The 24,031-nt window shown below is 45.2% G+C and overlaps 1 protein-coding gene across 3 annotated transcripts in view; it reads left to right on the forward strand.

Annotated features, from left to right (window-relative positions):
- FAM193A (family with sequence similarity 193 member A) overlaps positions 1–24,031 on the forward strand; it is a 135,926-nt gene that overhangs the window by 82,718 nt on the left and 29,177 nt on the right. For 2 of the 3 annotated variants that reach the window (XM_075857209.1, XM_075857191.1), the window contains exons 3-9: positions 1,077–1,322; positions 6,755–6,918; positions 11,308–11,475; positions 13,314–13,536; positions 13,666–13,790; positions 15,118–15,265; positions 18,548–18,625. In XM_075857209.1, coding sequence (XP_075713324.1) covers positions 1,077–1,322; positions 6,755–6,918; positions 11,308–11,475; positions 13,314–13,536; positions 13,666–13,790; positions 15,118–15,265; positions 18,548–18,625 — 1,152 coding nt within the window. The remainder of the gene's footprint in view (positions 1–1,076; positions 1,323–6,754; positions 6,919–11,307; positions 11,476–13,313; positions 13,537–13,665; positions 13,791–15,117; positions 15,266–18,547; positions 18,626–24,031) is intronic. The other variant, XM_075857199.1, reaches the window with a different exon arrangement.

The following is a 24,031-nucleotide window of genomic DNA, read 5'->3' on the forward strand; positions in this document are numbered from 1 at the left end:
TCTATGTGACATGCGCTGCACAGAAACACATTTTCCAGAGGTTACTGAGTTTACCGGCATCGTGCCGCAGCCTGGCGCATGTAGATCTCCTGTACATGCAGCGCTGCACATCCTCTAGTATTTATACAGCGTGCACCTACAATGGATCAGCCGGCTGCACACCGTCCAGGGAACGCTGCAAGGTCACATCTAGCCTGTACACACCAAGCTGAACACTAGTTATTCTCAGCCAACGTGGTTACTCAGGAGTTATGCCAAAGGCTATCCTCCACTTCTGTGTCTCTTATCCGCAGGAAATCTGCAAGTTTATTTATGCAGATTTCCCACTGCAAGTAACGGTGATGTCTAAACACATTCCGGTTGAAGGTAACGGGACTATCCTGGGAGCCGTCCTCGTCCTCTTCCATCTTCCCATTGCTCTGCTGCATATGTGTTGTCCTATGATGTAGCATTGGGAACGGAGCGATCAAGAGTGCGTCTATGTAATACATGGATGGCTTGAGTCCAGCAGAACGGAGGATGGAGCAGATCCTCATTCCTGCTGATGGAGGGATATCCCGAGCTGGGGGGGTCTCCCCTTTATGACATCCATATACCCCAATAGGAGGCAATCCCTTTAATGATTGATCATGAATATACATTGCAATATTGTGACATATTTTACGTGCTTGGCCACCATTGGCCAGCTTTGTGTATGACCCTGGTACAAGCTTATACTAAGCAGTGCATACAATGGGGGATATAGCTGGGACCGCACAGCAGCCTCAGGCCGTGCAGCTTTACTCACAGGGAAAAAGATCACAATGGAAACTGAGTATTGTGACCCTCTCATAGGAGTTCATTGAGATGCACAATATACATAGTGATATAGCCGCCATATTAGTTTGGTGTAGCATTTACCGGAACTTAATTGTCTCATAGAAAGCAGTAGGGAAGACACCAGAGCTCTGCACACAGTTTAGGTCTTGGAACTGGATACCAGACAGTGATGGTTGTTTTATGTGTGTTTGGAATATATTCGATGTTGGATGCTTGCTTCTAAGATCTATTATTAATTTCTATTTTTTTTTTGCCAGGCACCGTTTACATTTGGCCTAGGTCAAAGGGCGCCTTACACCACCGGAGAACATTGCCTCCTCTGTAGAAGCGAACGAAAAGACCTTACACTCTCGGAGTGCGGCACAAAAAATTCAAGCAAACTAGCACTTTCCACATCTCCAAAAACCAATGCCAAGATGCACCTTCCCTTGTGGGTATGCTCAGACTGCCGGCGGACGGTAGAAAGTGAGGATATCCACCCCACACAAGACCAATCATTAGTGGTAAGGCTGCTGCCACAACTTGTCTGCCTACACAAAGCTTTCCAGTTGCACCAGTTCAGGGGTTGGCAACCTTCGGCACTCCAGCTATTGTAAAACTGCAACTACCCGCATGCCCTGACAGCCAAATGCTTTATGATTCCAGTCAAAGGCCGTCATAGAATGCTGGGAATTGTAGTTTCACAGCAGCTGGAGTGCTGAAGCTTGCTGACCGCTGCACTAGTTAGTGATGTACCCTAGTCAAACCCGCACTATTCCATGAATGGCAGTCTCACCCCGTTTGGCAGTAAAGTGGCTCAGTGATGCCTTGCAGCACACAGGCCCTGGGTTTATATCTGAGCAATGGCAACATCTGCATGGAGTTTGAATGTTCTCCCCATTTTCGTATGGGTTTCTTTTGAGTTAGGGCTGGACAATTATGACCCCAATCAAAATAATAATGAATTGAACATGTAACCTCGATTGCGATTATTGAACGATTATTTAGGCCACACCTTTTTACACACCACGCCCCCTATTTGCATGCTATGCCATTGAATTAATGTTTATCCCCTGAGCCTGCTGTATACTACTGTATATAATATATCCCCTGACCCTGCACCTACACAGTATATTGCACCATAGTGCTCCTCACACAGTATATTGTCCCCATAGCTGCGCCCACGCAGTATAATGCCCCCATAGCTGGCTGCCACCACCCAGTATAATGCCCACACAGTATAATGCCCCCATAGCTGGCTGCGCCCACGCAGTATAATGCCCCCATAGCTGGCTGCCACCACACAGTATAATGCCCCCATAGCTGGCTGCCACCACACAGTATAATGCCCCCATAGCTGGCTGCCACCACACAGTATAATGCCCCCATAGCTGGCTGCCATCATGCAGTATAATGCCCCCATAGCTGGCTGCCACCACGCAGTATAATGCCCCCATAGCTGGCTGCCACCACGCAGTATATAATGCCCCCATAGCTGGCTGCCACCACACAGTATAATGCCCCCATAGCTGGCTGCCACCACACAGTATATAATGCCCCCATAGCGGTCTGCCACCACAAAGTATATAATGCCCCCATAACTGGCCCTCCACACAGTATATAATGCCCCCCCAAAACTGTCTCTCCACACAGTATATAATGCCCCCCCAAAACTGGCTCTCCACACAGTATATAATGCCCCCCAAAACTGGCCCTCCACACAGTATATAATGCCCCCCCAAAACTGGCTCTCCACACAGTATATAATGCCCCCCCAAAACCGGCCCTCTACACAGTATAAATCCTCCATAGCTGCCCCCATGCTGAGAGGAACATATTTAGTTTAGAACGGTACATCTGTAAAAAAAAAAAACTCTAAATGAGATTAATGTGCCGCCACGCAGGGAGACTCCGCATACATATATTCTAGTATATTGTGAGAGCTTGTATAGAAATATCAAGGTAAACAAGAATACATCATCTGGCTATTCACGTTAGATTTGTCGGCTGAACCTGCTGGTTTGGTGGCAAGCTGGCCGGCCATCTAATGTGTGTGGCGGTGTCCCGACTCTCCCTCGATGGCAGGTGTCCCGACTCTCCCTCGATGGCAGGTGTCTGGGTAGAGAAGGATCGGTCTGTTAAATTTCAACATGCCCGAACCTTTTGTTTGTTAGTAGATAAGCCACTGCCTGACCAATCTCTGAGATTTTCCCTGGTTTAGGGAGACTAACCATTGTTGTGTATGACATTTCCGGGGGGAAAACACCCCATTTCTGCTGTTTATATTATAAACGCTAGCTAAATATGGTGCCAGTGTGCATGACTTTTTTTTATTTTCTTATAATTACTGTTTGAGGCTTTCTGGCCCAGCGGCCTTACCAACTTTTAAGGCTTTTATTGCGGTGAATACCTCCGTACTAGTGAAGGGGCAGGAGAGAGCGGTGAGGTCTGATGGGAACAGGGAAGACAAATTGAAGGATCCTAAAAATGTAGTAATTTCAGTATGTAATGGGTAGTATATGTCCGAAGAATCGTAAAGATACTAGAGATCGTGGTAGTATTGTTCAATGATTTTTGGGGTAAGTAATCTGGTTGTGATTTTTATCAAGCAGCTAAGGCTTCGTTCACATCTGCGCTAGGGTCCCTTTCCGTCTGAACGGGACCCTGACACAAACGGAAACCATGTGTTCCGTCGTTTTGACAGAGTCCATACCATAGTCGATTACGCTATTCATTCCGTCAAAATGACGGAACCCTTGCACAACTGAGACAAACGGAAACCATTCGCATGGGATCAGTCACCGTTGAATGGTGATGGAAACGGAAACCTTGTCGGTCCAGGTCCCATTCCGATGGAAATCTCAGACGGAATTGTATTGGACTAATCTCCTAAATCTAAAGTGAGTGAAGGGGTGAGTTTCCAACTTGGAGATTTTGAGGCGTGATGCATCTTGGATACTAATTCCTCTCATATATGCCTTATGGGTATTCCATATGGTTAAATAATTATCTGAGGTGGGGAAATTAACCTCCAAGTACACTGAGCCCACTCCATATTAAGTGGGTGCTTGCTGTGTGTTACACCTGACACTTCACTATAACGGACAGAATATTAAGAGCCCGCCTGTTTAGACGCCGCGGTCAATAGCGACCGTGGCCTCTAAGGCATTAGAGAGAGGTGATGCCCCCCTCGGACAACCCAACGCCCGCCCCCTGCACAATGTGATCACGGAGTGCCGATGGTTGTCATGGCAGCCTGGGGGCCGAATGAAGGCCCCCAGGTCTTTCATCTTTCTGCTCCTTGCCATAGGCAGGACTTAATTAGAGACGGTAAAAACCACGATATAATGCAATACGTTAGCATTGCAGTATATTCTGCTAGCGATCCAAAGCTCCATAGTTAAAGTCCCCTAGGAGGTCTAACAAGACAAGTAAAAACGGGTAAATTGTGAAAAATTGTTCAATTGTAGGAAAGCCGAAAATGAAAAAACAAAAAGAATGGCAGCAGCAAGGGGTTAAGGAGTGATTCCACGTGTTCTTTAGTGGTAGGGTGATTCACAATGAGATCACTTAGTTTCCATGAGGCAAAGGGAGGCAGGGATGTGTGATCGGAGAATGGAAATAGGGGCATGGTCAGACCATGTAATCGTGCTAAAGGTTGGGAAGGAATAGTTGAGTGGGAAAGGTGACCAAGACTTGTCTTACTCACTAAAAATATATTTATTCTAGAGTAGACCCCATTATGTGAAGAGAAAAAGGTGAAATCTTGCTCGTTGCCATGTTGACTGCGCCACGCACTGTATAATTCTTCTGAATTCAACGTCTGGTGAAAGGCAGAACAAGGTCTATGGGCATTTGAAGTATCTATAGCGGGATTCAGAACTTCAATGATGATCAGAAGACCTTTTGCTACTTTTTGAATTTTGTGCAAGGTACGAAATTGGTGGTAGTTTGGAAGACATTTACCAGAATGTACCATACGTTATTTAATTTGCGTGCCAACATAACGAAACGGCCCTAAGTGTCTAATATCCTTTTGTGTTGGGAGAACATTAGTGTTTTTAATAGTGATAAGGAGCCCCATCTTCTTAGTAGTGGCAGAAGCACAAATAACATGGAGGATATTGGGATAGGCGCATTTGGGTGGGTTCTTCGTTGACCAGTATGTTTCTTCTACAAACATAACGTCACACTTTAGAGCAAGAGCCTCCTTCCAGAATAATCTACACTTATGACTATTAAACCCTCTGACATTCAGGGAGGATAAAGTGACTGGCATGATGGTATAGTTAGAAGATGCATATAATATACTTGCCAATGCTGTAAAGACCAATTGAGAGGAGCAGAATAATATTGAGGTCCAGGTAGATGGGGAAGATAAGTCACATTAACTACTGGAACCAAAACCAGAAAAAAGAAACCCCAATATTCATGGTATCTTCTATGCGTCGGGGAGAAAGACCCACGACGCAAAAACCTCATACAGGTAGCAGCTTGGTAGTTGAGGCATCGTTGAAACGTATCATGCTACGGATTGCCCTTGCTCCATTCCCCATTCAGGATGTAAATGTTGAGTAGAACGGGTAGGGGCCTGAGAAACTTTCTGATTCCATTGACACTAGAATGAGAGCCCTACTGGGGGTGACAAAATCTGTGTATTGCCGTTTTTACGCCTAATCAATTTGACAGGGAATCCCACTTCATACTTAATATGGTGTTCCCGGAGACTGGTGGTGACCGGCTGGAATTGCTTATGAAGTTGTAATGTTGTCGCGGATAAGTCCAGATACAAGGAGATGTGGGAATAAGGACTTGGAAGTCTTCCTCGTTTGAGGGCTTTCTTGAACAATGTGGTCTTGGATGTGATGGAAGTTTAACCTGATCAGTACCTCCCTTGGTGCCTTGTTTGGGGCAGCGGAGCTTGTGGGATCCTGTTGGCTCTATGCAAGGTCAAGTCCAGTGGCTGGAGAATCGGGACCAGAGTTTTAAACCAGATCTACAGTTAATTTGAGAATTCATATGCCGTAACGTCCTCCGGGGTACCCCTTATATTTGTTATTGCGTCTGGACCGGTCTTCTTTCTCTACTAGTCTCTCCTTAAGCCACTTGACCTCACCTTCATGCTCCGTATGAATGTTCATGAGCTTATGTGCCTTAGATTTAATCACTCATTCTGCACTCAATCTGGCCAGTGCAGTTACCCACTTTAGCCTGAATATGGATGACTATCCCCAATGCTCCTGAAATGCCTTTAATGACTCTGGTGTCTAATGGGGCATCATCTGGGATCTCTGATCATGTGAGCTGCTAATGTGTAGTGTTTGTGGGAGATCTTGGGCATCATGCACACGACTGTTTACGTTTTGTGGATCGCAAAACACGGATCCTAGTTGCTTTCGTGTGCTGTCTGGTATATTTGTGAACCTATACCCTAGAATGGAGAAAAAAGGTCACAAACCAATAAATATGGACTTGTCTATTATTTGCTCAACTGTTCCTCAAAATAAAAAAAACAGTGTGCATTGCCCCATAGAAATTAATAGTTGTGTGCTGTCAGCAAAAAAAACCTCCAGAAAACAAATAAGACACTGAAGAAAGCAACGGTCGTGTGCATGAGCCCTTACGAAGCCGCCATACCAGTCAGCGGCCAAGCTCTGACCCACGATCATCAACTATTTTAAGGAAAAAGTGTAGGAATGTTGCACTCACAATTAACTTCTATGGGGATTGGAACTGTAGTGGATACAAAGTTTTAGCAAAAGTTGCCCCTCCTGCAGTATTTAGCAGAAACTGTTCTAGATACATTGAGTTGTGCGCTGTACTCTGGGGTGTACCACCAAATGACAAAAGTAGTCCGGTAGCTCGGCATCAGGTTTTTGTTTTTGGCTGTACTAAAAAATTTCTGTTTGTTTGTAACCCGATTCTGTTTCTTGTTTTTGTTTTTTACCTTTTTTAGAGTCAAGACTTCCTTTTGCACATGCCACCGGGCAACAGCGGTTCAAAACAGGAATCTATTGGAGGAGGACGAATGTTGGTTGGCGCTCAGACTATTGCCCCCACCGTGGCCCTTAATAACACTGCACCTCCTGAATGCAATTGTGAAGCATGCAATGAGCGTAGGTAAGGCACTTGTTTGCTGTGGAGGATCATCGTGGTACCACAAACAAAATTCCTTTATTCCAGCAACCAGATTTGAAAATAGACACATTAAAAATAGTCTTAAATTTTATCTTGCTAGGGTCCAGGTTAAATTCTTGTTAGAGGAGCAATCGGTGTGTGACTTGTGGAGGACTAGATGCTCGCAGCCTTCCTACACTTTCTACACAATCATTCAATATCTAAAAAAGGTTCTCTCCTCAAGACAACCCCCTGTCCATCAGACCTATGAGGCCATGTAAATGTCAGAGTTGGGACCTAACCACTGCAGACTGCGGCTCTCGTTCTGGCGGAGCATGCTCATCCATGTAATACATGGACGGCCGTTCATTTGATTCCTTCTCCTGCATGGGAAATGTATGACTGGCTGCAACTTTAAAGGGAGTTTTTAAACTCAGACCTTAAGTGATCTGCTGCCCACTGGATGGGCTTGAATATATAAAAAAAAAAAGATAGTTGTAATTAGACAACAGTAAATATTTTAAAGGAAACCACTTCATTACTAAAGGTAGACCCATTACTGTTCGGTTGATCTCACGTACGGCACCGGAAACCCACAGGGATCAACTGTTGCCACCGGGGCAAGCTGAGAATGGCCACATGTCTCCCCCTGCAGTGACTGGTTCAGTGGATGTGTGGTAATACAGGACACTCAATTAAATGAATGGGTGGCCATATAATGCATGACCAAACTGACGAGAGCCACGATCTACACCAGCTCTTCACTATAGCCAAAAGTTCTCGAGCATGGAGGTCCCCTCTATGATGTTGATTTGCTCTAATAGGGCATATGGAAAGAGATTGGGATAATCCCTTTTAATCCGATATCAGACTGGATTAAAGGAATCTTATGTTTAGCAAAGATTCAAGCTTTTGCTGTCTTCCTTAAAGGAAAAACTCCCCTGGTCCTTCCCCTGAATTGTTACTTAAAGAGGCTCTGTCACCACATTATAAGTGCCCTGTCTCCTATATAAGGAGATCGGCGCTGTAATGTAGGTGACAGCAGTGCTTTTTATTTAAAAAAACGATCTATTTTCACAACGTTAGGAGCGATTTTTGTGAGATTCCGGCAAGTGAAACGAAATCTCGCGAGATTACGGAGCTAAACGAGATTTCGTTTCACTTCCCGGATTCTCACAAAAAAGAGTCAGAAGTGTCAGGATTCTGAGTACACATGACGTCCAGGCTGGATTTCATGTGTATTCATTATCAGGACACTGTAGTAATGTTAGGACTTGTGTATGTGGCTGCACATAGTGATATAACTATATCGCTAGTGCAGTGTAAATGAATGGAGAGGAGTGCATGATGCCGATTGGTCAGCATCATACACTCCTCTGTACAACGCCCACTTGGTCGAAAGTAAAAATACCCCCACTTGGGCATTAAGAAAGCTCATTAGCATAAACCAAAATCGCTCCTAACGTTGTGAAAAAAGATCGTTTTTTTTAAATAAAAAGCATTACGGTCACCTACATTACAGCGCCGATCTCCTTATGTAGGAGATAGGACACATAGGCCTCATTCACACGGCAGGGTTTCCCGGCCGGGTGCCGGCCGTTCATAAATCGGCCGGCACCCGGCTGCTTAAGGAATAATAGACCCCTAATGGGGCTATTCACACGACCGATTTTTTGACGGCCGGGAAAACCGCCCGTCAAAAAATAGGACATTCTCTATTTTCGCCCGGGTACCTGGCCGCCCGGCTCCCATAGAAGTCTATGGGGCCGGGTAATACCCGGCCATCACCGGGATGTGTCCCGAGTGACGGCCGGGTTTTCCGGCTCTTGCGCTCTATCTCCTCCTCCTCACAGTGCATGTGAGGAGGCGGAGTTGATGCCATTCTGACGGTGTGGCAAGGCCGGGGTGTACAGCAGGTGGAAGGGAGCGCTGCGCTGGCTCCCTTCTCCTGCTTGTTTTAAAAGCGCCCTGGCCCGGCGACACCTTTGATGGCGCCGCTAGCAGCTGCAGCAGCTGCTGCTGCTGCTACTACTGTAGCGACGCCACTATAGCAGAGCGGGGAGGTATCTCCCCGCTCTGCTATGTGCTAGCCGCACTTTAGCTCCTTGAAGGAGCGGATTCCCCGTGTGTTCGGGGATTCCGCTCCTGGACAGAGCGCTTGATGTCTCTGTCCATATCTGGGCAGTGACATCAGGGGAAACTCCTGAAGCGGAATCCCCGAACACATGGGGATTCCCCTTCAGGAGTTACCGCTGATGTCACTGTCCGGATCTGCCCGGCCCGGCACGGATGCATAACTTTATGCAAACCGGCCGGGCAGAATGGCCGATTTTACCGGCCGGCACTCGGGCTCGGACGCGACCCGGTCGTGTGAATCCCGCCTTATAATGTGGTGACCGAGCCTCTTTAAAGGCTATGTAAACCTACAGTAGGATGAACTTAGATGTGATCGATATTAGGGTTATATTTAGCGTTCGAGGGATACAGGAGCCAATTTCAGCCGGGCAAGGGGGAACAACTCACTGATAGATTTGGTTTACAGCGGCGCTAGGCAGCTTCTATGAACAGTGGATACATAGAAGCTGCAGCACAAAAACAAAATTGCATTTTTGTCAATTCGAAAAATGTATATAAACGCAAAACATACATTTCATAACAAAAAAAAAAGGCTACAAAACTTTATAGAGCCTTTAATTTGATAATATATTTATATTGTGGAATGGCTGGTCATGCAGTTTCCAAGGTGGAACTTTCATTTTAAGGCATTCCAAGGAAATAGAGGGATAAATTTTCTAATACTGAAGTTTGCAGCTTTGCTTCAGTTGACTGTAGGAAGCTTTTAATATGTGAGTGCTAGCTTTCTTCTAGCTGGAAGACACTAATATTGATGTGTTGTGTGAGTATGCTAACCGCACTACTTCTTAGCACTTTCTAATCCTTATACTTACCCATGAGAGGTGGGCACTCTTAGACCTACTAGAGTGAAGGGAACACCCTACTGCGAGTGCCATTGAAGGCTTCTCTGTGGTAGCTTCAAGGACATAATGCCTGTAAGAGCACCAGGGGGGTCTATATTCCTTCCAACGATTCGTCAGGATACCAGTTTATCAAACCTCCACCCATGCAAAATGCTGAGACTTCTCTATAAAGGGGTACCGTAATGCCTCTAGTAGGCAGGACAGTTAGCTTGTTTCTGTGCCATGTGAGGTCATTAAAGGGGTTGTCCAGTTTAGAAAACCTGTTTTCTATTAAGGAATTCTGAGTTATTAGAGGGGGTGGGGTCCAATGTTCAGGATTCTCATCTATTGGCCAGAGTGAATATCCGTTACAAAGCGCGTCTCTCGCTTTGGAGGACATGTCCTGTCCTGCATTAGACAGACAACATATCGATATGAATGGACACTATGTAATTCTTAGTCTCCCCTGCGGTGGCGCTGTAGGAAAATTGAACACTTACTGACAGGTTCCTCCACAGATCACAGCTGATCACCCATCAGGGAGACTTTTTGTGATCAGCTTATTGTCTTGGCATCCATCTAACAAGGATTTTCACAAGTGGAGAACCCTTTAAGGCCCTGTTGACATCACATTTTTTTGTTCAGAGTGAATGTTCGGAAAGCTCCTGATGTACATGCTAAATGTGTCCATTGTTGGACGGATGCCAAAAGAGTGACCTTTTGGCCGCCTCCTGGCGGAGACCAGTAAAAAAAGTCAACCCGCGGGGACTAGTACAAAAAAAAAGTGGACTTTTTCTCGACATTCAAGTCTACGTGTGACATAGGGCATCCATCAAATGGATACATCATGAGCCCTTCAATAGCTTTTAATGATGTATACATTAAATAGATGCCATTATAGCCTATAGGTGACAGATGCGTTATTTGGATGTCGAACAGTGGCATATGTCACCCATGGGTTATAAAGGGATACAGTGAATGGATAAGTTACGAGAGTTCATGATGTATACGTTAAATTACCTTATTGTCAATGGATGTCACTGTTCAACATACATCACGGCCGATGTTTAACATATACTTCAGAAGCTTTTCCCAGTGAATAAGTCGGCGGTGGTCGCGAGAAAACCTTTGTTTCCCTATGGAAGTAAAAGTCGTGGGCGACTTGCGGCATACTAAGCTTTCTGACCATGTCAGAATTCGTGATTATTGCATGTTTCCGAAATAGGAAAAACCCTGAGGTTGCATGACGTTTATTGTTTTACCGTCGTGTCGCTACAGGTCGCTGTAAAGCCTTAGCTATGTTTATCCCGCAATTTTGTGTCTATCTTGACTGATAGACACTTGTCATCCCATCCGAGGGTTTACACTCTGGTCACACTGGTACATACTTTGCAAGATTGCCACATAAAAGATTTCTTTTTCACTTTAATTTTAGGGAAATTTCAGCAGAGACTGAACGGGAATCCCAACAGCTACAAAATTACTGGTCAGACGTACGGTACATGATTCGTTGCATATACCGTCAAGCTGGAACGCCATTGGCGGATGACCAGGATCAGTCACTGGTGCCAGAGAAGGATGGAATGAAAGAGTTGGTAGATAGGTAAACGCATAAGATGGATGATCATGAGCAATAAGCCTGCAGTTTGTCAGATGTACTTTAATCCTGTAGCCTAATGTTTGGTGTAGAATTCCTTGACGATTATCATATTTTTGGATTAGGATTAATGCCTCACCTTTCTTTTGCCTAACCTTGCTTGCCTTGGTGTTTTCTACAAACAAAAGAGAAAAAAGCTTAAATGGTTTTCCCCACTTTCATTTACCTTCTGACCAGGCACTCTGTCCTGCGCTGTATGCAAATTAAGTGTCCGCTGGGCGTTTCTTCAGTAGGAAAGTGTCCAGCAATCTCTGCTGCATTGTCTGGCAGTTGTTTGGGTGTGCAGGTAGATAATAAAGTGTGGAAAGTCCTTTTAAAGAGGCTCTGTCACCAGATTACAAGTGCCCTCTCTCCTACATAATCTGATTGGCGCTATAATGTAGAGAACAGTGGTTTTATTTTGATAAACGGTCATTTTTGAGCAAGTTATGAGCAATTTTAGACTTATGCTAATTAGTTTCTTAATAGACAACTGTGCCTTTTTTAACTTTTTACCAACTGGGCGTTGTAAAGAGAAGTGTATGAGGCTGACCAATCATTGACCAATCAGCATCCTAGACTTCTCATGGTTCCAGCCCAGCTGGTTTCACTCGCGAGATCACACTGTGCTGTCATTCACAGCGAGATCACGCTGTGTGTGCAATGAAACCAGCTGACCTGGAATGATGACAAGTATATGACGCTGATTGGTCAGCGTCATACACTCCTCTGTACAACACCCAGTTGGTAAAAAGTAAAAAAATGCCCAGTTGTCGATTAAGATACTAATTAGCATAAATCTAAAATTGTTCGGAACTTGCTAAGAATTGATCGTTTTTCAAAATAAAAACCACTGTTCTCTACAGCGCCGATCAGTCTATGTAGGAGATGGGGCATTTATAATCTGGTGACAGCGTCTGCTTTAGATGTGTACTAACATGATATTCACATAGAACTCCCAACGAATCTATCAAGCATTAAAGGGGTTTTCCCACGTGCACATGTATCCCCTATCCATATAGGATGGGGGATACATTTGTGATCGCAGTGGGGACCCCGAGCGAACAGAAGAATGGGGATCCAAGAGTCCCCTGAAGTGCTCCACGAGAATGGAGCCCTGGTGCGCAAGCCTGACAAGCGCTTCACTACTTTTTATAGAGCTGCTAGAGATAGTCGTCCCGGAAGTCCGTAGAAATGACCGGAGCGCTGGCCGAGCAATGCGCACCAACGCTCCTTTCTCATGAAGCACTTCGGGGGAATTTCGGTCCTCCGTTCTCCTCATTGCTGGGGGTTCCAGCGGTTGGACCACCAGCGATAATACATATATCCCCTTATCCTGTGGATAGGGAATACATGTGTCTTGTGGGAAAGCACCTTTAATAAAGGAGTACAAAGCCTTCATAGATGGAGTATTCCTTTAATTTATTACTACTGCTATTTATACAATTAACTTGTGGTGTCTAACTTTTTTTGTTTTTTTTTTTTGTAGCGAAAAAAATATGAACGGCTTTTCTTTAAATGGTATTGCTGCTTTTGGGATTTTCTGGGATTGATGGCCTTTCGAAAGCATTACTGGCCCCATCACACTCTAGATCCCTACTGATCTGAACAAAGGGGCTGAGGCTACAGCTGTACCTGGCACTGCAGAGTAGCCCATTCCATTAAAATGGACTGAGCTGCAGTACAAGTGACAGCCTTGAGTCCTGGGGTTAGATCCCCACCGATCAAATGTTGATGGCCTGTCTTTTTATGAATTACCTATTAACCTTCATTTATGCTTATTCCTGTCTTTTTGATATATATAGGTTATGTGAAAGGGACCCATACCAGTTGTATCAACGATTAGAGCAGCAAGCGCGAGAGTACGTCCTGGAGATGAAAGTCCGCTTGCTCAAGCACTTGTCATTGGGTTTTAAGGTGACCCCAAGCAAACCTCCTCAAGCTCACCAATTCATCTCCCTCCTCCTAGAAGAATACAGTGCCCTCTGTCAGGCGGCATGCACAATTGGCACCTTCCTCATCACTTTGGTAGGAACATAATGAGTCTCCATATTGTATTCCCTGATAAGTGTGCTTTTGGTGGCAGGCAATGTCTTTCGCGTGTCTTTCGCGTGTTGAATTTGCAGCTTTGCTGTTTTTATATCTTCTGTACTATAGGAAAATGAACATTTAAAGAAATTCCAGGTGACGTGGGAACTTCACAATAAACATCTCTTTGAAAACTTGGTATTTTCAGAACCATTACTCCAAAACAGCTTGCCAGCATTGGTTTCACAGATAAGGTAATGCGTCTTCAGCGCTCAAAAATATTACTACGGAAATTACTTTTTCTTGATCTTAGTAGTTGAGGTCAATTGAGTTCTTTGGTGCTGATTTTAAAGCGGAAACAGGTTTGGAATACGTGCCAAAAAATGTCGCGAATCACTGATTTAGATGGGAGTCAGAGGCGTTTTTATTTCCTGGGCAGCTTTCGGACGCTCACGGAGTTAAGAAAAGCGACATGCGCTGTCTTTGAGCGGTATCTGCCTCTGACCTCCCGTTGAAATCAAATGTTCGTCCGTTTTATATGCAAATGTTCCAGGTCAGGCCGAGCTACCAATGGGAGGCAGAAAAAAACCTGCGGCGCTCTTTTCTGAGCATTTTTTTAACAGCTTTTGTTTGCCCTACAATTAGATTTAACATCCGCGGGTCGATAAACACGGGGGATAAGGCATTAAAACAGCGCTTCCAGTTCCAAATCTGCCTAAAAAAATTCCTGAAGGAATTCTGCGGCAAATTCTTTCTGCGCGCAAAAAAACTCAGTGTCAACTAGGCCTTCGTGAATAGGTACGGCTTGAAGCAGCAGAGTAATGCCGTTTAAAACCGAGTAGTTCATAGTTGTCTACTTTCGACGCCTTCTTTCCATGCGTCCTATTTGGGCACATGGACGGCGATCCCTTCCCCAGAGCTATCTCTGCGAAGACTGATCTGTGGCTAATAAAGAGCGTTGGTAGCTCGGCCTGACCTGGAACATTTGCGTATAAAACGGACGACCGTAGCTGAAGCTGTGTATTCACTTGGCAACAGATCTACATATTGAGGAATTATTCTGCGATGTCTCTTTAAAATATACCCTTTGTTTTAAAGGGGGTTCTCCACTTTGGACAATCACTTTTTTCCTTTGAGGGTTTCCTGTGAATAATCTGATCTCTCGTGCCGGTAATCCTGGCGAACGGCAGTAATCCAAACAAGTTTTTCATTTCTCTGTAGTTCAAAGTTCACCGTTTCCATTGAAATCATTGGCCAATTGAGGCGCGCAGTACAGGTGGAAGTAACCTCTATCTAATTATTAGTTGGCACAATACAGGCTGGCACATGACAGAAGCCCAAGCACATGAGATTTTTGAACGAATGCTGCCTCCTTGATCAGTGATGGCTCATAAATGGATCCAATGTTATATAATGGCAATGCTGTATATGCAGTTTCCTTATATACAATTGTAGGTTCAGCAGAGGTTTGCTGGGTTGTATCCACAGTACTGTTAAGCAGCAGTTCTCATGTGATCTAAATAAAGGACTTATTACGACATCGCTTACCCACAATCTTGGACGCATGTTTTGTGCCCGCAGGCTCGGAACAACCTCACACGACTCGTACAGCGAGGACATGTATAGTACCTTACTACAAAGGTACCTTCAGCTGGAACAAGAGATGGGTCAGATTGCCGAAGAGTGGCTAGAGTGTCAAAAAAGAATTGACAACTATGTAGATGAACAGGTAAACAATAGCTCCACCTATGGGACACTGACAAATGTCATGCGTGTTGAAATGTTGTGCTTTTCATTGACATTCATAGTTTCTGCTGTGTCTACATGTATGTACAGATGGAGAGGATACAAAGTAGTTGGCATGTGTTTTGGTAATGCAACTGGAGGTGGCGGTGGGACTTAGACCACTTTCACACTTGCGGATTTTAGTTGGTATTTTGCGTCTGTATTTGTAAGCCAAAAATGGATTAGGATCAAAACACTGCATAGGTGCAAATCTTTCCATTACACTTAAAGAGAACCCTTCACCTGCCCATACACGTGCATCTGAGTGCAGCAGGTTATAGGCAGGGCTGCACAAACACTCTCACGTAAAGAAAATCTTCTAACTTCCTCCGTTATTTACATATTGGTGCTGTTCTATTTGGCGCCCGATCTGTAAATAAGCCCTTGAACTGTCAATGGGGAGTTTCTATCTAACTAAATGGCAAGGGGGCATTACACTCTTTGAGCTGACACTGTACAATCCGCTACGGACAGTGTCAGGTCGGCTTGTGCTGTGTTCCCTCCTGCGAGAACGAACACACACACACACACACACACACACACACACACACACACACACACCCTGGTGATTTTGCAGAGAGCGTGCGTGCGCGGCCTCACGCATGCGCGCGCGCACACACACACTCTCTGCAGAACCACCAGTCTGTGTGTGTTCTTGCGGGAGGGAACACAGCGCAAGCCAACCTGACACTGTCTGTAGCTGATTGGACAGCGTCACAGCCATAGTAACACGCCCCCTTGCCATTACACACCCCATTGACCGTTCAGGGGCTTCTTTGCATATCGGGTGCCAAATATAACTGCACCGATGTGTAAATAACGGAGGAAGTTAGCATTTTTTCTTTACGCGAGTCAGTGTTTGTGCAGCCCTGCCTTTAACATGCTGCACGTGTATGGGCAGGTGAAAGGTTCTCTTTAATCTGTATTTAAAGGGGTATTCCCATCTTGGACACTTATGGCATATCCACAGGGTTTGTCATAAATGTATGATAAATGGTACCCACACCTATTGCTAGAACAGGGCCTCCTGACCCCTGCCCTACTTTCTGCTGCTCGAAACCGGAAACCTCAGAGCCCTTTTTGATGTACTGTTTCTGATACTCGCAAAGATGTGAATGGATCTTACGGAAACAGCGTAGCACAGTGATCTACGCTGTTTCTGGAACTTGTGAGGTACGCTATTTCCCGTTACATTTTTTTGGGAGTACCAGAAACAGCGCAGCAAATAGCACTCGGCTGTCTCTGGAAACCCGCCGCCTTGTAAGTCAGCGGTCTGGCGTTCAGCGGCAAAAGAATAGGACAAGTCAGGACCTGGAGCCGGCACCTATTAGATATTTATGGCGTGTCCTATGGATATGCCATAAATGTTAGAGATGCGAGTACCCCTTTAAGTTCTATTCCTCATTTTGGCTGCCAATTACTGAAACAAAATACTGGTCAAAATATGCAAGTGTGAATGAGGTCAGAGTTGTTATTTACATAATAGCCAATTAAAGGGGATCAGTCACAGGGGTATCTTTCGGTTATTGCTCTCGCCTCTGGTTTAGGCTTTGTTCACACCTGCCTCGCAAGTCCCAGCGGATCCACCACAGCGTTATGGCTTCCATTATAAAAGGAAGCCACAACGCAGTTGTTAACATAGCCTTAGAAAGTTGAACCCCCAGACTAAGCCCAGATATTTATATATTTTTTTAATTCAAATGCTTGTCAGTGTTGTAAACCGTAGTCATGCTGCTGTTTGCACACCTTAAATGGGTTGTCTAAAGTCAGAAATACATGGCTGCTTTTATCCAGAAACAGCGCCACTCTTGTCCATTGGCTTTGTATGGTACTGCAGCTCAGCACCATACAAGTGAAAAAGCCATGCCTTTCTAGTCTCCTACCACACGTTGATGTAAGCTGCATGTATCCAAAACTGGTATTGATGACCGGTGGTGACACGAGCTCCATAGTCACAGGATTACATTTAGTCTTTTAAAGTAGAAATTATTTACGTTTTGTATACCTGCTTATATGGCTCTTACCGTTCCTGGGCTCTGTTGAAAAATCATTTTAATCGTGTATATATCATATATAGGTGCGAAGTATAGACCTTCTTTTTTTTTTTTGGTCATAGATTACGATCTAGCATCATTCCATTATTGTGCACATAGCGATAGGTCATCTAGGCGTCCGAACTTGGTTCCCACCTATAGTTCTGATGGTATCCGGGCTTATTCCCCATGGTCAAGTCACACACTACTGCCTTTTTTATTTTTGCGCTAGGTACACATTTGTAATGGAACATAATTAAGAGGAAGCTAACAATTCTGGATAATCTATTCTTTGAACTCTCTATTGTGCCGTTCCTCTGTTCCCCCTGGAAATATAGATAAAATGTATATTACCGTTCACTTTATCAAGTGTACTTCCCTACACAGTCTGACACAACTATGATTGAGCAGTGTCAGACCAGAGGTAAAGTAGCGCCCAGTTGTCAATTTATTTATACATTTCCAGGGGGAAAGACAGAGGAACAGCACAATGCACTGTTCTAAGGAAAACGTTCAACAAACTTCTGACATATCATAGTGACATGTCAGAAGTTTGGATTAGTGGGCGTCCGAGCACTGGGACCCCCCACCAATCGCTAAAATGAAGCTGCAGAAGTGCTCGTGTGAGCGCTCAGCCACTTTGTTTCTGTTCGGCTTTTTCCGGAAAGCCGAGGTATCGGAGTACGGGCTCATAGACTTTGTATTGAGTCCGTACTCCGATACGTTGATTTCCCAGAAAAAGCCGAACAGACACGAGGCGGCTGAGCGCTCACACGAGAGCTTCGGCTTCTTTGTTTTAGCGATTGGTTTGGGTCTCCGTGCTCGGACCCCCACCAATCAAAACTTCTGACATGTCACTATGACATGTCAGAAGTTTGAACGTTTAGTTACCCTTTAAACAGGAGAGTTGACGTCCGTAGAACGAAATTTCATGTTTTGACTTTCGCTGCACAGAATAATGATCTGGTTGTTGGCCGGTTTCTGTGACCTGGATTTTGGGGAACCTAATTTTAAAATAATGAACAGATTATCAAATAAATAACCATGATCTGAATTAATGCCCTATTTCCGTGTTGCATTTTGCCGCTGCTTGGCGCCTTAGTCGGCGACTATTCCTTCAGAGCTCAGGCCCTCTTGGTGGGTAGCGAGATTTTACAGAAAGCATGTTTATTTTGGTTTAAACTTCATTTTAGATGGCTTTGCAGTCCAAACACAGGATGCTAAAAGAAGATTGGGAATACTATAAACAAAGGATGTTTATTGAAGAACAAGTAAGGCTGCGACCATCGCTTTCACTATGCTTCGGATTGGACTTTCATGAAGTAAAATCCTCTTTTGGGGGGAATATTTGAGAATGATCTCTGTTATGCCAATTTCTTTCCACTGCTGCGTTATCTGCTTGATTTGCTAGGGTGGTTATGTCCAGCATTGGCCATGTTTCTGTACTCCTTAAGGCCTTATTCACACACGCGTGTCCGATTTGCATCCGCAAAGAACGGACCCTTTTCCATGCATATGTTTCCGTGGGTCATCCGTTTTTCTTTTCGGTGTTTCTTCTCTGTAAGCATTTTCTGGTTTCATTTTTTTTTTCTGCATTTCTATAGCGACTAATCTGTCAAAGTTGCACAGCACACGGATGTCATCCACGTGCTATCTTTTTTTTTTTTTTTTTTTTCACGCATCCTTAAAGAGGCTCTGTCACCAGATTCTCAAATCCCTATCTCCTATTGCATGTGATCGGCGCTGCAATGTAGAGAACAGTAAAGTTGTTTTTTTAAAAAACTTTCATTTTTGGCCAAGTTATGAGCTATATTTATGCAAATGAGCCTTTCTAATGGACAACTGGGCTTGTTTTTATTCGTATGTCCAACTGGGCGTGTCTTGTGTTTTTAACTGGGCGTGTTTACTTGTTTTACTAACTGGGCGTTGTGAATAGAAGTGTATGATGCTGACGAATCAGTGACCAATCCGCATCATGCACTCCTCTCCATTCATTTACTAGAACGATGTGCAGCCACATACACAAGTGTCCTGATAATGAATACACATGACCTCCAGCCTGGACGGGATGTGTACTCAGAATCCTGACACTTCTGAATCTTTTCTCAACGCCCAATTAGTAAAACAAGTAAACACGCCCAGTTAAAAACACAATACACGCCCAGTTGGACATACGAATAAAAACACGCCCAGTTGTCCATTTCAAAGCTCATTTGCATATATATAAAATAGCTCATAACTTGGCCAAAAATTAACGTTTTTAAAAAAAAAACAACACGTTACTGTTCTCTACATTGCAGCGCCGACCACATGTAATATGAGATAGGGATTTGATAATCTGGTGACAGAGCCTCTTTAAACTTAATGGGCGAGTCTGGTCTGCAAAATCGGAACAGAATTGTACATGCAGTGAGTTTCTCGAAATGGACTCACGTTTTTTATATTTATATATCTCTATTGGGATGTGTGAATAGCCCCATTGAATTGCATGGGTCACTGTGCTATCCGTTGTTAAAATGGGCAGTACACTGACTAGAGACACGTTTGTGTGAATAAAGCCTTAAAGGGTAACTAAACTTTTGACATGTCAGAAGTTTTCATTGGTGGAGGTCTGAGCACTGACCGTTCGCTAAAATGACGCGGCAGAAGCTCTTGGGTGAGCGCTGTGCCGCTTAGTTTCTGATTAGCTCTTCTCGGCTTTCCTCGGAGTGGTGTTACGGGCTCAATAGAAAGTCTCAGCCCAAACAGCTCTCGCTCGGCTTTCCGAGAAAAGCCGATCAGAAACTAAGCGGTACAGCGCTCAACCGATCACTACTGCACCTTCACTTTAGTGATTGGTGGGGGTCTCCATGCTTGGACCCCCACCGATCAAAACTTATGTCCTGTCAAAGTTTTTCAAAAGTTTAGCTAGACTTGAATGAAATTTATGTTGCGAAAATAGAACAGGGAAAATGTAATGATCTGCTGGTGAAACCTGCTGCCTGCCATGTTAGTTTAGCGGTCAGGTTCAGCGGCCATCACTGCTGTATTATGTAGTATGTGACTTTCTCAGGGAAGTAACGCTCCAGTTTTAACCCTTTTGCTGCCGTGGTCATTTTTCAAACATTTCTAACCTAAAAACACATTTTAACCCTGATACCCATATGTTTAATAAAAATAGACACCGGACATATAGTAAAAATGCCACCCTGGATCGTTGTAATTTTGCATCAAAGCACCACGTTGTGTACAAAATACGTAAAAATGTCCTATTTGTAGCTGAAAGTCTGACCCCAGTAGGGCCCGAAACACGCACTTCCTAAAAATCAAGATGTGCAGGCTATACGTGTTACTTATGTCTACATGCACTTCTCTTCCCATCAGCAGAACTGAAGAGACAAGAAATTTTCATAATCCAGATCCCAGTGTCGCTGCAGAATTTAGGCCTTATTCTCACGAACGTGTCCGTTTTGCGCGTGCAAAAAACTCGTTTTGCTCGCGCAAAAGTTCCGTGCACCATCTGTATAGGGTGCGTGGCTGCGTGATTTTCGCGCAGCCGGCATCATGACACTGTTTTGATGTTACGACACCGTAACGAAGGAGGGGCGTTTATGTTACCCTTCACTTCTTTACCAACTGTGTGCTTCCGTGTGCCTCCGTGTGCCGTGCGCGATTTGCACGCACCCATTGACTTCAATGGGTGCGTGCTGCGCGAAACATGGGCAAGTATAGAACATGTCGGGAGTTTTACGCAACGCGTACACGCTGCGTGAAAATCACGACCTGTCAGAACGGCCCCATTCACTTACATAAGTCCGTGCGACGCGCGGGATTTCCACACGCGTAGCACGGACGTAATACGCGTTCGTCTGAATAAGGCCTTAGTTTGTCCGTTAACATCGGACATTATCTGCATTTGTCGGAGTTCCAAATTATCTCTCTCTCTCTCCTCCCTCCCTCTCTCTCTCCTCCCTCCCTCTCTCTCTCCTCCCTCCCTCTCTCTCTCCTCCCTCCCTCTCTCTCTCCTCCCTCCCTCTCTCTCTCCTCCCTCCCTCTCTCTCTCCTCCCTCTCTCTCTCTCCTCCCTCTCTCTCTCTCTCCTCCCTCTCTCTCTCTCTCCTCCCTCCCTCTCTCTCTCCTCTCTCTCTCTCTCCTCCCTCTCTCTCTCCTCCCTCTCTCTCTCCTCCCTCTCTCTCTCCTCCCTCTCTCTCTCCTCCCTCTCTCTCTCCTCCCTCTCTCTCTCTCCTCCCTCTCTCTCTCTCCTCCCTCTCTCTCTCTCCTCCCTCTCTCTCTCTCCTCCCTCTCTCTCTCTCCTCCCTCTCTCTCCTCCCTCTCTCTCTCCTCCCTCTCTCTTCCCTCCCTCCCTCTCTCCTCCCTCCCTCTCGCTCTCCTCCCTCCCTCTCTCTCTCCTCCCTCTCTCTCTCCTCCCTCCCTCTCTCTCTCCTCCCTCTCTTCCCTCCCTCCCTCTCTCGCTCTCTCTCCTCCCTCCCTCTCTCGCTCTCTCTCCTCCCTCCCTCTCTCGCTCTCTCTCCTCCCTCCCTCTCTCGCTCTCTCTCCTCCCTCCCTCTCTCGCTCTCTCTCCTCCCTCCCTCTCTCGCTCTCTCTCCTCCCTCCCTCTCTCGCTCTCTCTCCTCCCTCCCTCTCTCGCTCTCTCTCCTCCCTCCCTCTCTCGCTCTCTCTCCTCCCTCCCTCTCTCGCTCTCTCTCTCCTCCCCCTCCTCCCCCTCTCTCCTCCCCCTCCTCCCCCTCTCTCCTCCCCCTCCTCCCCCTCTCTCCTCCCCCTCCTCCCCCTCTCTCCTCCCCCTCCTCCCCCTCTCTCCTCCCCCTCCTCCCCCTCTCTCCTCCTCCCTCTCTCCCTCTCTCCTCCTCCCTCTCTCCCTCTCCTTCTCTCCTTCTCTCCCTCTCTCCCTCTCCTCCTCCCTCTCTCACTCTCCTCCTCCCTCTCTCCCTCTCCTCCTCCCTCTCTCCCTCTCCTCCTCCCTCTCTCCCTCTCCTCCTCCCTCTCTCCCTCTCCTCCTCCCTCCCTCCCTCCCCTCTCTCGCTCTCCTCCTCCCTCCCTCCCTCTCTCGCTCTCCTCCCGACGCAGTTCAAAACCGTGTCTGCCATGGGGGGCAGATTCATCTTTATTTGTAAGGGAATGAGAGTAGGCTTTACTCTGATACTTGCTCATACATATTATCCACATATGGTAAAACACAGAGTCTCAAACTCGTCTTCATATGTATCGTTGGCCAAATGGAATAGAAACGTTATCGCGTTTTGTCACGTCACCCTTTTGTAATAGCTGAATGCCCATACTCCTATGTAGCCTGTTTTACAGTATTTCTGTAAGAAATTTTGGTTCACACATATAAAGATATTAAAATATCTCTGCCAATTCCCTTCTTTTGAACATAAATTGGCTTAGCCATGTATTTGAATGCACAATCCACAGCTACGTTCTGATCAGCTCCCCTGAATCAGGGCACCATGTGCCATTCACTGTTGGATGGGCACTCCGTATACATGTCTAGCAAGAGGTGGTTTTACAGAGTTACATACTGTACACACCTGACGATTTAGGGAATTCACGAATTTGACAAATGGTCTGATAAGGAGCAGGGGTGAGATTAGATAAGTAGCTGCTCATATTCTCACCTCTGTAGTAGAAAAAAATACCCCCCTTAAAGGAAAGGTGTCATGATGTTGTTTTTATTTTTTTTTTTATACATTTTGTTTTTTATATATTCAAATATAACTAGTTTATTTTGTCCCCTAAATTTTTTATTTATACTTTTTTTTTTTTTCTCTCAAGGGGCTGCCATGTTTTTATTCTATTCTTCACAACACATACAGGGCAATAAGAGATATGAACGGGAGCCGTTCCGATCTCCTAAGCTTGTGTCATCTAAATGTGAACTGTGCATGGCCTGTGTAATGCAGAGTTCACACCGTTAAAACATAGAAGCTTGTTACTGGAGGGAAAGCCGGCGCCATTTTTCTGAGGAATGGAAGCCGCTGCCGGACAGTAAGATGACTACTTCCGGCCACAGCCTCTGGCAATACAATACAGAGCTTTTCTCCTCTCCTCGATCACGGTGCAGTCGCTCAGAAAATGGCGGTGCACAGTGTAGGCGGTCTGATGACCTTCATCCCCTGCCCAGCACTAGCCAGATGAAGGGAGGGGTGTTGTGTGAGGACACTAGGGGAGAGTGTGTCCTTCACAAATTTGCAGCAGAAGTCAATGAGGCTACTTTGCCTGAGTGACCTTGCTGCAATTGTGGGATCTGATCCCTCTAGTGGCCAGCACATGGAAATTCTAAATTATAATAGAATTTTAGAATATTTTTGACCTGTGGAAAATAAATATGTAAACCATTTTGTAAATGACAGAAATATCAATCAATAATAATAAAAATAAAAAAAAATTTAAGTGACACATTCCCTTTTAAATGTGACAATTTGAGAACACACATCCTCTGTGATTGGTATAGGAGGTGATAACCTAAAGAAAAGTTCTTGGATCCCCCTGGGGTATTGGAGGCTCCGCAAGGGGAGAGATGATAGTAGCAGGCTGTGATCGATCTTCCTGACGTCACTTGCAGTTTCCTTATAGAGACCCAAAACCAGAAAGTAAAACTTCATCCTGGACCTCAAACGACTGCTGCGCCCCAAATGTTACTCCCAGATCTATGATCCTGGTAGAATTTGTAAGCGAAGA

Source organism: Rhinoderma darwinii, chromosome 1 (genome assembly GCF_050947455.1).
Source record: "Rhinoderma darwinii isolate aRhiDar2 chromosome 1, aRhiDar2.hap1, whole genome shotgun sequence".
Taxonomy (NCBI): domain Eukaryota; kingdom Metazoa; phylum Chordata; class Amphibia; order Anura; family Rhinodermatidae; genus Rhinoderma; species Rhinoderma darwinii.